Genomic DNA, 16,018 nt, shown 5'->3' on the forward strand with positions numbered 1-16,018 from the left:
CTCTCTACTCGTATAATTAAATTGATAGTACCTCCCTACATATAGGGCGTTATGTTTGTAATGTTATAAAGCGAATGGGAGATAATACGTCAATACGACGTTTAATTGAAATTTGGAATAATTAATTATTTAATCATAATATTATACGAGTACTATAGATTTCTTATCACCGTGTCCAGCAATAAGAGAGATTTTAAGTAGATGTTGTGAAATTTAAATATTTTATGATTTAAAATATTATTATTACTATTAATTAAAATTAATAATGTAAATAACGATTGGTAAAATAAACAACTTTAATACTTACTTACTTACTTACGTATAATTTAATCAATTGCACGCTTTAGATAATTTGAAATGTCTTTGACTATCAACATAAAAGAACGCTTGTTTAAATAATTTACTTAATAAAATAAATTTAAAAAAATAAATAATTTTAATAACGGATACAAGAAAATAGTGTATTGAAATAGAAAACATAATTTATTAAATATATTATTTTACTCTTGAATATAATATTTACTATAATAGATAACAATATTACTACACGTCTATAAAATATAATATTGTCCATTATAGCACAAATTTGGTAATACACTAATACATGTAATATTTATACCACGGACGAAGACACTAAGATATCTATTCGTGATTTATACCGGTGGGAAACTGGGAAATATAGGTATACTTCGAGTAACCATTGATCAACGATTTTCAGTCAAGATTGCAGCTGGTAAATTTGATTTTCGTTTTCAATCACTATGAGTAGGTATGGAATCAATTATTATTGCTAATTAATCAGCTAACAATTTCTGTTTTGGTGGTATTTTCATTTCTGTAAATATTGACGCATGTTTTTAATTTTATATTCTTTACCAGAAAGGTTTTAAGGATGGTGTGTATAGTGTACTTAGCGATAATTCAATCAATAGTTTATCAATAATCTATTATTGCCATAATCATTTATATAAATTAAGTAGGTATTATGAGATATATCAGCGGGACGTGACATTTCTCACTACTTAGTTCTCAGATCAATCATTATATGTTATAATATAAAATAATTACCTAACTATAATAATTTGGTTCAGTATTTGATATTTAATCAGTAATATTTTCAGAAAAATATTTCTTAAATTTTTTTTTATGACGATAAAATGTTTAAAATTAAATTAAGTACCTATATAAAGTATATTGTTAAGTTAAAATACATCTTAAATTAATATTATAGTTCTACAATGGACATTTTGCAAATCAAAGCATAAATTTGCTTACAATAAAGTATTGGAAAATCAATGTTTTGTAGTTATACAAATATAATATTCATCAAAGATAACTTAAATAATATTTTTCAAAGTATTGTCATTTGCTTCGTAAATATAAAATTAATAAATCGTAGGTAAAAAATGAATACAATAATGATTATTAATATTAGTATGATTCGTAATAAGTAGATATCATAACATTTTAATAAATTTCCTTAATATATATGGTACCTTATATGGTTGTGTGTAAGATAATTATAACGAATGTGTATCATGTAAAGTTTCGTGAAAATTCTACAAACGTTGATACAAATTATGAATGTGTGAGTAATTTTGAGAGTAGGGGAATTGAAAACCGCAATCATAAATAATTATGTTATGAAAGGAAAATAATAGTTTTATGAATACTCAACACTCGACAACAGTAGGTACTACGAAATACTGGTCGGTTAATTAATGCAAATTGAACAAGTTAAAATGGTGGTGTAAACTGTAAAGTGTGAACAGTATAATATTAATACGATAAAGATCTTTAGAATGACATGTCACAAATTAAATATTTAATTTTATCTAAATAAACCACACGAATTGACGAATGTCACTATTTGAACACAATTAAATTGTGTACATTTCAACTCCGTTTTATGTACCGTATAAGGTATAGGTATAGTGTAGTAGGTATTGTATGGTGTAGAATATAGACAATTTTAGGAAGATTGCCTAATGCTACCACTTAGTTTATAATGTTGTATATAAAATATTTACATATTGTCTGATAGTATCATAAGATGATAATCTTTCATACATTTTAAGTGTGTAATTATGAACTATTTTATATACATGTTATGGCTCTAGTGTACATATTAATTGAGCTTCATAATTTATTACTCTGATAAAGTGTTTAATATTGTTAGAAATTTAAAACAACCTCGATATAAAGTGAAAGATTCATCATATTATTATTTATTATATTATACCTGATTCTATAATAATAAGTCATTGAAAATGTGAAGTTTGGTAGTATTAAATCGATATATTGTATTCAGTATTAAATATCATACATTGAAACTTCCGTACAATGAAGTTCCGTTTAATGACATTTTCTGTTTGGCGGATATATTTTTGAGAACCAAAAATTAGAACCGAATTTATGTAATTATATTTAAAAAAAAGTGATGAATGTATTGATATTACAATGGTGCAGTGTGTTTTTTTATTTTTATTTTTTTATTTGTGTCTGTGTACACGATAAGTATAATCGAAACAATTCATATATATTAAACTTCAGTATCTTGTTCGATGAGAAAGTGAATCTCAAAAAGTCAAAAAGCGAAAAAAAAGTGTAATGTTATTTATAGCCATGGTGTGGTTTTAAGAAATTCAGTATTTTAAAAAAAACATTCATTATTGATATTATTTAACTTCCAATATGCGCCTATATCCAATATTCCTATGCTTATCAATTTAGTACTTGAACATAGGAATACGATTTTAATAAATATTAAATAATAATATTATCGAATATAAATAAAAAGAACCTAGATACATTATCGATTTAAAAAATCTATAAAAAATATGGTTGCCTCGGGTGTACCTATAAGTGTTTGAAACATAAATAATTTGTTTTTGTGCGTCACAGTTTTCAGTACCTATAATCAGTTATAAATACTTATTTGTTAGAACGAACTTTACGGATCATTTATAATACATTATAAAAGTCTAAACGTACTTTTCGTTTAATATATTAACTTAACCGTATCAGATCAATATGTCAAATATTGTAGCACTTAAAATTTCGCCCAAATCCATGGTCCAGTCCGTGACCGAAAATTATTTCGAGGTTTTCGACGTGCTCCAGGCAAATCGAGCGAAAACGTTGGAATCTCGAGATATCAAGAGTTCACAGACGCACAGGCGATACAAATCGACGCCTAATGTGGCTGTGCAGAAGAACTCCGTAGGTTCAGATGAACAAAAGACCGGGTGGCCGTCTACAACCGAAATTATGCGACAGTATAAATCGATGCATAATATGGCTTTGCGATCTAACTTCGCAGACGATGTACCCGATATCGAGTTACCTTCTTTCGCATCCATGGTGGAGTTGCAAAGTTTCGACAGATTTACCATCCACCGAGGTTGTCAGTAACGACATCTGTCACTGCAGAAGTTGGCGAGTTCGAGACGCCGTCAAACATCTCGTCATCTTTGCCACATGTTCAGCCGATCGAATCCAACGTACTGCAGTCAAGTCCGACGTACAACACGGCAGCAGTGCAGTTTGATGGTGTCTAGTCTGAAAACTGTTTGACAAAACCATCGGTCTACCGATAGGTTTTTCCTCAATTTTTTTTTTGTTTTTCAAAAAAAAAAACTTCAAATTTCAAATTTCAAAACTTTTGAAAATTACTGGGAGTTTTAAATTTTGACCTCCCCAATGCACCAACAATATTCACTTTCCAATCTGAAAGTTGAAAATCGAAGCTTTATTTTGACTACTTATCGTGTACACACACACAAAAAAAAAAATTAAATGAAAAAAAAAAGGTGGGTAAGTGGATGTCGCTCTACTGTACGTGGGTCACTGTAATAGATAGTATTAAATATGAATTCAATGATATTATATCACTGTATAAGAAAAACGATTCTGAGTGGAGGTGGTATGTCAGTCTAGGTATAAGACATATTATATACTTATCTATGGTATTAAAAAAAATATTGACCTATAATAAGTATTTATAATAAATTCCAAATTAATCATATCACAATATCCATTAGGTACTTATAACGCGTTATACATCAACAACAAACCGTGGTACTATCATAGATATAATATAATATAGTATACTTTAGAAGTTTCGAGTACTCACGAATAATATAATACAATCACAACAAAATAACTAAAATAGTAATTTCGTCCAAATCTGAACTTAAAAAAATGACTATAAAAATAAACTGTGCTTCTGTATGTTTTAGATTTTTTTGGTAACAGAATTAACTACTTACGTGGAATCTTGTTTTAAATTTTTAAGCCTTAGATATAAAATTTGAACATTTTATAAACGTAGGTTAGGTTAGCACAACCAATATTGGTACATATGTACCATATAACCAGGGTTGTAGCCAGGAAGAGACCCATTTCTAAGTGTTATTTTGGATTTGTTACAATTTTACTTTCGTACCGGAGTATAAAATCATGAAAAACTATTTTAGATTTCCATCTTTAATGAACTTTAAAATTTAAAAAGTTATTGTAATTCAAATTTAGTTATTTTTGGATGTCGGTCAAATGAAATTTTTTTTTTTATCAAACTAGTTGCGGTTTTTTATCAAGCCTATGAGATAAATTATTTATTTTAATTTAAATTAGTTAATAATAACAATCATTCGTCAATAACAAAAAGAAAACAAAGGAATACAATGTTCTTGCAACTTTAGGGTATGCCTACAGGGAAACATAAGGTATGTAAGGCAGCCGGCATGTAACACTATATACTTAGAATGGACCCAGTTAAGTTAGGTAAAACAGTTATATTGATTGAAAATAATAATTAAATATGGTTGCAGGTTTACATTAACTTAAAACACTACATTATACGACCCGACGGAGTCGCACTACGTGTAAAACGAAAAGTGTGCCTTAAAATACACACATAGGCAAAACACACACTTAACTGCCGGATTTATAATAGCAACCAACCAAATTTACGAAAAAAATTTGTAGTTAAATATTGAAGTATTTATTTTTTTTAATTTAATATCAGTAAAGATATCTAGCGCCTCGCCGAGTTCAAAACTCGTGTGGAGGCCTAATATAGAATTTAGATTTAAAATAAAAACTTTTATGTATTTTTAACTCAAATTAATTTTCACATTGTCGTATATTGTAGACAGTCGTCGCTGTAATATTATTTAATGTAAACATATTACATGTAAAAATCAACGTAGCAATTTAGATATTAATATAGGTCAATGAAGCAAGATGTGCTGAGGCAGCAAAAACTATTTTACTATATAACACTGCCCTACGCGCAAGAACGGCGAGTCCCCGTTGTCACTAAGTACCAAAGTGTTCGTTTTTCGGCTTCTTTAGGACATATAGCGCTCCCGGTGGTGACGACTATCTGTAGTAACATTTTCAATCAAGTTTTCAAACAAGTGACGACACCTTATCAATACACCTTGTAATAAACTTATGTAGAAGGTCATGGAAAAATAGAAAAATGTTTATCTCAACAGCTTTCATCCATGATACTGATGATACGGAAATACGGAATCAATTGTGCCTTCAATAATACCTTGAAATAAAAACAGTAAAAATGTTTTATCCATGCTATTTTACCTTCTCACCCCAGGGGTGCGTTCGAAAACTCAACTCTAGTTAACTCTATAAAAAAATAGTTCCCCAACTTCGTTCGGGAACGCAGAGTTAACTCCGTACTACCGTTCGGTAACGCCGAGTTGTTAGACTCCGGGTTAACTCTTTGACCCCGAAAAAATAGGTAGGTTGTTTTAACTCCACTGATAATAATGCTTATCTACGAAGATAACAAAATCAAAATATGATTACGAATTTTCATTTTTCATTACACTTGCGGCAAATATTTTATACCCTAAACCTAAACCTTAGTCCTAAACCTAACCACCTTTTAAAGTTTTAACTTTAAGTGCTAACTGCTAATTATATACATTATATTTTTATCAGTACGAAAAGATTGATAACAATATATCGTTCGGTTATTCGGAGTAATGTGGTTTAGAGTACAGCTACTATAAACTCTACTCTACTCTAACTAAACGTACTCTACTCTTACTATTCATATTCGAACGCATTCTTGTTATTATGGCTGAATTTATTGATGGCGAGGGGGGAGGAACGCGCAGTCCATCTATATTATGTCTATGACAGCAACCAACCAAATTTACGAAAAAAAATTGTAGTTAAATATTGAAGTATGAAAATACAAGAATCTAATTAGAAATTTTACGTATAAGTACATGGTGTTGTTATCAAATCATTTTGAACAATATCAAAAACCAAATGTTATTAGATAATATTCACCACGGCTCGCATTACAATGCACTATCCGACACTTTTGGCAACCAACAAAAAAAAAAAAAACATAATTGTAAAACAAATATGTTCCCGAAATAATTATGTATCAACAAAAAACGTGTGTACCACTAGCGACCCTCAGATGATGTAAAAACATATACGAGTATATGAATTTAGAAATATAAAGTTATTATTTTATAGGTAGCTTGTCTTTGAATTATAAATACAACTTATGTTAAAATAATTGATAGTAAAATAAATCAAAGTTAAAAAAATGTCTACCAGAAAAGCGCTTAGAATGATTTTTCGTATTCAATGATACTTACCCACCTTTTTATATTTTATTCTTAAGTTCTAAAAAAATGTTGAACTAGTTTAATTATGATAACGTTACTGATGATGTTAAAAAATATATGAAAGTGCTTTTATCTATGCACCATTCAATAAAAAAGTAAATATCCAATACAAATGCAACTGACAGTTAATTTTTTGTTATATTATATTATTTAAATTGTATAAATTATTGATAAAAGAGAATTGTCTGCGCTCGATCTTAACAAACCTGGTCTCGTGGTTTATTTAAATTATTATTAATTTTTATTTATTTTTTTTAATTTAATATCAGTAAAGATTACTAGCGCCTCGCCGAGTTCAAAACTCGTGTGGAGGCCTAATATAGAATTTAGATTTAAAATAAAAACTTTTTATGTATTTTTAACTCAAATTAATTTTCACATTTTCGTGATTTTGACGTATTTTGTAAAGATTTGAACTTTAAATGCTTATAAAAAAAATTTTTGCTGGATTTTTAATATTTTTCAAAAGTAATTTTAAATATTTATAAGGAGCCTTGTATTAAATTTTCAAACTTTTTTACCCAACAAATAAAGTTGTATTGACATTCATAAAAAAAAAAATCTAAAAATGTCCAAACAGCCCAAAACAGTTCTAAATATTTTGAATATTTTATGGTGTATATCAAATTCTCATATAAATGTTGAGTAAAAATGTCATGTACGGTCGCGTTTGACACCAACAACCAAAATCGGAAAAAATCTAAATGGTCGGAAACCAATTTTTCGTAAGAATTTCCGTTTTCCTAATTTTTTTTTGCTTTTTTTCCGGCGCTTTTGAAAATTATTAAGAATTTTTACCTTTGATACCCAAAGTACCAACTAGTTTTACTTTTCTATCAGAAAAGATATTATGGAAGAAAATGTATGCATTTTTATTTTTATTTTTTTGTCCTAAATGGTGATGGCACATAAAAAACACACATCATTATAATACACATTATTGTAAATCTATTTTTCTAAATATTTTGAGTAATATTAAATTTTTGCAACTGTGTAAGTTTTTAATTTTTTTTTTTTAATTATTATATTCTATAAAAAAAAAGTTGATTTATATTTTATAGTAATAAAAGTGAGTAAATATATAATATTGGTTTTTATTTTTATTAAACTCTTACCCAGTTACATACTTACATGAGAATATTAAATATATATTATATGTATAACAAATAAAGTAAATACATTTAATGTTTTTGAAAATGGTTTATCCTATATATTTATTTATTAATATACATATATATATATAATTATGTGTATGATAGAATATGTAAATATTGAAAATATTTTGAAAAGGTTTTTGCTCAAATATATACCTAATTTTTAAAAGCCAATAATGTGTAAATATTTTGATAAAATATTTAAGAGATATTGTGAAACAATTTAATTACAATATTTTATCTTCTACAGTAATGTGATGTGAAAATATTTTGAGAACATTTTAAAATCATATGAAAACGTTAATACAATTTTCTGATAATATTTAGAGTTTAAGTAAAATACCTACGAAATATTTTAGCAACATATTTTTTTCATGTTTGCAATAAGGATGCCTAGGTTTTACTGTGGTCGTGGTTCTTGTAGTTGTGGTGGTAGTTGATGTTGATGGCCGACTGGTCGTAGTCGTTGGACGACTAATATCAGAAAAATCTGGGTATTTTGTACCGTTATATAATATGTTGGCCTTTCTACCTAACAAATATATGTACAAAGACCCGTCGGGCCAATATCGATATCCTTCAGGGATGACTGGCAGTTCATCCCGTGCCAGAAGATCCGATAGGCCGTTGCACTGGTTTAAATTAAATTCCTCTCCAATTACCGGCTTGCTAATCACCATCCGGATTATTCTAAGCTTCCTATCATTGTCATCGTGCACATCGTACAACTGTAAACAGAACGAAAAAATACAGAGATAGAGAGCAAGAAAATTAATTAACCATAACTAATATGTATAAAATATATAAATATAAGTTCACTGAAATTGACCCGCAATTTCAATTTACAAACGTCGATGACGTTGTGTTTTAGACCTGCAGATTTCACTATAAGATTACCAAGGATAATTGTTGGTTATGTATTAAATAATATTATATTTAAAATTATAAATTCTATGTATTCGATATAAACAAATATATATATAATATGTGAATTAGTTTAATAGCATTTATTTATTTATTTATTTATGTATTTTAGATTTAACGGGCACAGGCCCAATTACATATACTAATAATAACAATCGTTCGTTAGAACAGTTTAAAGAAAACAGTGAAACAATATACAATAATTAATACTTATAGCTGAGAATGGATTTACAATGATTCTTAACTCTGGTGAAAAAATAGATACATTTTTAATTTATTGATAGTTTTCATAATTCTGTTATGGGCGTGTTATTTTCATAGTTACCATTTATTTCATTGCTAAGATATAAAGTATTTATATACTGGGGGATTCAAGCAGGAATATAAAAGGAGAAACGACTTAAGAAAACATGACACTCAATAATACTACAGTTGAGAAGCTTGTATGAGAAATATAAATCTAATAGTTAACGACGCTGCTTAAGTGTTTCAAGAGAAAGATACGTTAGAATTGGGGTGTACAAAGAATGCAGTTTTATAGGTATGGAACATTTAAAAGATTGGAAAAGTAAACGTTTTTGTTGGATATTCTCAATTTTATAAATATTTACAGATGTGTATTGAGACAAAATAATAATTATTCTTTTGTAATTTTTACAATAACCTATTCCTAGAGAATACATTTTTTTATATATTGATCTAAGTACACCAATAATAAATATCTTGTATCTATTATTTCACCAACCACCTGCGTAAAAATGAAAAACCTATAATAAATATGCCGTATGTATATAAGAATGATCTTCAATCCCCTGTGTCTCCATCTCAACCCCAGGCACTGGATTAATAATCAAATTGGTTGGACGAGTACTACAATAATATACAATATAAAATAATACGTAGGTAGCTAAACATAGTATACTTACGGCACATCTGTGTGAGCGTGTTTTAGTTTTATTTTGCATTGACGCTGCAGTATGTTCCAGTAGTGATATATATTGCCCGCCCATTTCAGATTCGTCTTTATTGGTCGGCTTGCCATGTTTCGATAAACACTCAAACATGAAGTGGTCCATATCTGGTGGAGGCACAGAGCACAACAGAACAAAATATACATGAGTATGATGAATATTTCCGGAATATTATTTGTTGACACAAGAAATATTTAGTGTTATTTTGATGAGCACGTTTAAGTGAGCTTTTACACCCGTGATTTTGTACAATAGTTATGAATTATAATACCTAAATTTATACTGCACTTTCTAATATATGTATATTATGTGCCTAATATTAATATAGTAGGTACACCTATAGAAATAAGTGTGCAAAGCGCTAGTTGATTTCATAATGTTTTCATACAAACATACTATAGATTATAGAATAACGATAATTAATAATACAGTTGATTTTATTTTTATTTTTATATTGAATCGAGTAATCCAAAAAGCTGTATGGCCTCGGTGCTAAAGCCCCCCTCCCTATAACGGTCATGTAAAAAACACATACGGTATTATATGCAATATCAATATTAAATATATGAAGTATAATTGTATTCCGTGTATAATGCATAATATGGATATTAAAATATATGAATAGTAGTAGGTACTTCCAAAAACTGCCACAACATACCTGATCATCTATACAACATGCAGTGAAATTCAAAGTTAATGCCCGTTTATAGAGTAATTATTCAGTATATACAAGTAAAACATATACTTATATATATAATAATGTACGACATATGCTCATAGGTTTAGGGGGAGAAAGATTTGCTGTACCCACAGGCGCAGCTCAATAACTAATCCTAATTAACTTTTCCGTAACAATAATGACTCGTTATACGTACTCAGCGTATTGTCGCAATTTCCGTGTCCAAATTTTTGGTCGGGACGCTCCAACCACAAATGAAACATTGGAAGACTTTCGTTTCCCATATAGGCACATCCATACATCAGCGACTTAGTTTGAATAGTCTCAACCCCAAATTTTAAGTTTTTCCCAAATGGAGGACATACACGGTCACTTAGTCTATCCAGAACTGAAACACACAGAAATACAAATACCGTGTTACATTATAAGCATATTATACTCTTTGTGTTATTAAAAATATAATTAAGTGTAAAACAAATATAGATATATTTATTATTTATATAATTATTTTTTTAAAAATTATATTGTATACGCCATTGTATAATACAAAATTATTTCTGTCAATGATTGGGGTTGTTGCCTATTTGTTACTAAATAATAATAAATTAGTACCTATTAAATTAATTTTAGAATATTATAAGTAACATTATTTAATTTTAATATTGTTGTAAATCTGTGGTTATTTGATATTATATTCTTATATTTTGAATAATATTTATATCTTTACTCAAATAGTCATATAACATGTTTTGTATTACTGCAATTGAAAATTTTGATTGAATACTATAATATTATAATTGAAATAAATTTTTCATATTCCTGGGCTTTTAAATTTATGTAAAATTGTATTTTTTAAGAAACCGGCATAAACCGTTAAAAAACTGAAACTAAAAACGAAACAGGAAAAAACTTAAAGCCGGTATTAAATTCAACCGAATCAAAAACAAATGGAAACTGGTATACAAAATCGAAACCAAAACTGAAATTTTTTAAATCGGTTTCAAGCCCTGTTTTAGTAAATATTACAAGCAGAAAATAACTAAATAATAATAATAATTACGAGTAGCAGTATATGATGATCATTTTTGAATTCTCTACATCCAACTAAGATCTTTTGAATTCAAATTTACATTTTTGCATTTATAAATTATATAAATAAATAATACATAAAACAATTATAGTCAAACATTTATAACATAATATAGGTACTTACTTGTTTGTTTAATATTTTCTGTTGAACCCGCCACGGAGAAGATTATGGTTAACAATATTAAAGTATTTGTTATAGTGTAGTACGCCATCGTGTTGTCGGTAAGTAATAATACGGATATAAACGGTTGAGAAAAACTAATTCGGTTAACACACGAATGGCGAATGAGCTCTGAATTTTGAGTCACAGCGGTAGTAGCGGCAGCCGTGGTGTTGGTTCCTACCACCAGTCGAAAGGCATTGGTGTAGGTATTAGATACCTATATGTCATATACCGTGTGTCCACAACAATGCCAGTCCAAGGGTGGGAGGGCCTGCGATGCGGTCGCACCAGGCCCAGCAAATTATGTATTCTTAATATCACTTTATCTATAAATAATCATAATAATATTGTCCCAATAGTACGCAAATTTCAACTCGTGTGGATGTGTGGTTACTTTAGGAAACGGGTTGTTATCGACGAAAATCAAAACAGAAGCAATATTATACATACCTGGATATTATTAAAACAAAATTTCTACCGGAAGGAGTGCTTTGATGTCAACATATAGTATCTTATCTTTTAGCTAATAGGATATATTCCAGGAGTACCATCTTAGTACTTTAAATAAGTAATTTTTCGATTTTCTCAATAATTTTTTAACGCCACCAAATTGTTAAGCTATTTTTTTTTAATTCTTTGTTTATCACGCTTTGTTAATAATAAAAATGCATATGTTATGATAATAACATTTGTCATGATACTTATGGTACAATTCAAAATAATAAAAAAATACATATGTTATGATAATAACTTTTGTCATGATATTTATGGTAATAGTTATAATATTGCAATAATAATAATTAAGTAGGTAGGTACCTATAGTTTGACTTTCAAGAATATTTATATTTAGAGCCTTATATTGGTTTAAATTTAAATGAAACGTTTATTATAAAATTGTACGGTGAAATTTCGTTTTGTTTTAAACTTTCGATTTGTTATTTTAAGTATTCTAATTTTAAATGTTTTTTTTTTTTGTAATCTTTTTTTGTAGTGTTAATGCTATTAATTAAAACATATGTATTGATCTGGAATTATTTTAAGTCGTCAATGGATTTGAAAATATGTGGATAGCTAGAATAAAAATATGAATTAAATTTCGAATGAAAAGCATCACATGCATTTGTTGGTCTTTGTATACTATTTGAACATTCAGACCAAACAAGAGGAGGGAATTAAAATAAGATTCTAGGCCATAAGATCAAACACAAACACATAACTCACCATTTCGGGATCTAAAAAAGGAAGTCCAAAAAAGCTCTTTAAAAATTTACCAATTTCTGTATTTGTTTTGAAAACATTAGTTAAACCAATAGCTTGAACTTTTCACCAACTATAGCAATTACGTATTGATTAATTATTAAAGTAAAATTTATTTTTCGTGACATTTGTACTAGTTTATAGTATTAAGTCTAACCAGGGGTTGGTCTAAGTAAAAGCGACAACTTTTTGAATAGCTGTACATGTATTGAAATTTCAAAGTCAGCAAATACAGTTTCTTGTGTAAATTTAATAGTGATATTATTTTGTCTGTCATTGACTAGGTGAAAATTTTCATTTTCAGCTGTAAGTACATGGTTTTCTTGTTATACGCTGTGTACATCTTCTATATTTATTTGAATTGTTGGTAGGATTGATCTACGAGTTATTTAAATGTTTTTCCGAACCACCCCACCTTCCCATAAATAGTAAAGTTTATTTTATACAGTACATACAGTTTATGAACTATCGATTTAAGTGACACGATACTATCGATTTTAGTGATTTCAGTAGATAATATCGATAATAATTTTATTGCTGACTTGCGTCACCAATGTGTGACGTAAGTTACCGGTTAAGTTTACTACCTGTAAAATATACCGTTTTTGGGACACAAGAAACAATATGCAACCAAAAACAATATACTGCCCATATCTTTATCAGTTTATCTATAATTCAATAACATTACACAACTTATAAGTTATACAATTATATGTTTTGTTAAAATTCGACTAAAACGTGAATATATTACAAAAATAATTAACATTTTATAAAAACAATTTCTACCTATCACGGAAATTTTAGTGAGTGTTTTGCATATTATGTAACAATATGTAAACTGAATTAGTATAATAGGGTAATTTATTAATTGTACACAAAAAATATAATTGCAATAGAATTATTATAACATGTAAACTTATCTACTTTGATCAATGGCGAGTATCAGTGAAGTTTAGATTACTTTAAAGTATCATTCTATTAATTTTTATTTTATACATATGTTTGAAACAATTTATCATTATCATAAAAAACAAAATTTCTATGCCAAACACTCATAACCGGCCCATAATTTGAGCAGCCTACCGAGTTTTTCCCTGACGGCAATTTTCAATATGAAGTGGGAAATTACCTATATTTTCGTTATTAATAGGTCAGCAGTAGTGGCGTTCCGTGGTATAATGCATATGTATCGATAAATTACGACCATACAATTTATATATTCTTCAAACATCGGCGCAGCGGATACCTGTTAATGGCGGCAATGATGAAGATCGGCGGCTCTTACAAATAAAATATCGATTAGGTAATATAATCATATCACATACGCAAACTCGCCTCGAATCGCCTTCAAACGATCGCACGCGGCAAATATCGGCACGAGGGTGCCTACGCAATGAAATATTGGTGAAGCTTTAAAATAAGAGCGACTTTTTTAACGCCCGCTCTATGGCTTACGGGGAATTACACACGGTGTTTAATTGTACAGCAGTACACACGTGATGTGATCGGCACAACAAACAATGGTGCAACCGACGTACTTTTTGGTTTACGATCGAGTCGATTTTGATTATTGGTTTTTGGTGTACCGCTAAAAAAGTAGATACATGAAACTATCACTGAATGTTTCTATTAGGTTATATTTCTATAAACTATAACATTTTCAAAATACTTTTATTATTTATAGGCATAACAAGTTTTCTTATAAGGTTCATTTAAATTAATATCGATTAAAAAAATTTTGCTCGGTAAAATACTTGAAAATTTAATGCATGGTTCCTCATAAGTTGTTGTTAGTGGAAATTAAAATACAAAATGTGCGTAAATGTACAATAATATTTTATGATCGTCTAATGTTAGAATTTTGACATAATTCGTTAAAATCACGAAGATTTGCAAATTATTTTGAGTTATAAATCCATAAAAATGTATCTTTTTATATCTAAGATTTGAAAATTGAACACTAGATACTTTATATTTTTTTTTTAATTTTGATTTTATTGTTCTGTTAATTTTTAACAATTAATGTGGTGTAATAATGTACCCTTCATATTTATGTGTGCATTTTGTAAAGAACTATATTACTTTACAAAGTATTAGTAATTATAAACGTGTTATGTTGATTTGGGGGATGATGATTATTGGTTAGGAATGGTGAAGAGGAGATAACCTTCACAACTAATCTTCGAATAAAAAAAATTATTTTAAGAGCGGCTGTATAAAAAGTTTCTTCATGTCTCGTAAAAAAAAAACGGACTCCTAGTGTCAAGATGATTTCTCTACTGATTCGCAGAAGTCCATACGGTTGGCTGACGACAAAAAAAAACATACGACAATAATATGTATTATAGTTACCTCTCTTTGCAATCTATTGTTAAACTGCTTAATATATTATCAGTGTTACAGTCGTTAGTTGTATACTTGTATATTTGAATAGACTTCCGTAGACATTCGTTCGGGTACCTACCTTACGGTAATACCCAACACAATTAATATAATAAATCTACCGAACTCGACACTATTCACTGTGGTGGTAGTGAAATCTACATGTGCGGTCGTATGTCATCCCTAGACCCAAATAAATCACAAAGGTAACATAAAAACATTTTTAAATCCTGTGTGGTCCAATATCTATACCTACATGTTGTGGACCGTTATACATTATCTATATTATTATAACCAGTGATGATCACGTTGTGATCAACATCCGGAATACCATTTGTATCGCAAAATGATAGAAATATATTATCGAACAAATACAGGTAATACATTCATTGAATAATTTATCAAACCTTTTGATGAAAACTGAAAAATTATATAAAATGATATCACCGATCGATTATTATAGCCTATAGGTAATAGGTACGTTGAGATACCTAAGAATAATAATTAAAAAGGGGAAACATAGGTAACTGTTCCGCTGATCTATAGGAATTTAATAATAATTAATAACAAATTTAATTATCTTTTAAGTTGTAAGTTTATTTAGTTATTAGTTCATTTAACTATATAAATTGTACGAATTCATACACAAATTAAAGTTAAAATTATAATATCGTTTAAATATCATCTAAATAAATATATAATAAACACGATCCTATGAATTT

At 28.5% G+C, this 16,018-nt stretch overlaps 1 protein-coding gene across 1 annotated transcript; it reads right to left on the bottom strand.

Moving 5' to 3' along the window:
- Positions 1–8,099: 8,099 nt before the first annotated feature.
- On the bottom strand, positions 8,100–10,822 carry LOC100570583. The gene is made up of 3 exons (XM_029485584.1): positions 10,602–10,822; positions 9,682–9,833; positions 8,100–8,559 (listed from the first exon to the last, which is right to left on the bottom strand). Exons 1-3 carry the CDS (start codon positions 10,705–10,707, stop codon positions 8,155–8,157), a joined length of 663 nt encoding a protein of 220 aa, XP_029341444.1. The 5' UTR covers positions 10,708–10,822; the 3' UTR covers positions 8,100–8,154.
- Between the last annotated feature and the right edge of the window lie 5,196 nt (positions 10,823–16,018).

This window comes from Acyrthosiphon pisum, chromosome X (assembly GCF_005508785.2).
Source record: "Acyrthosiphon pisum isolate AL4f chromosome X, pea_aphid_22Mar2018_4r6ur, whole genome shotgun sequence".
Lineage (NCBI taxonomy): Eukaryota > Metazoa > Arthropoda > Insecta > Hemiptera > Aphididae > Acyrthosiphon > Acyrthosiphon pisum.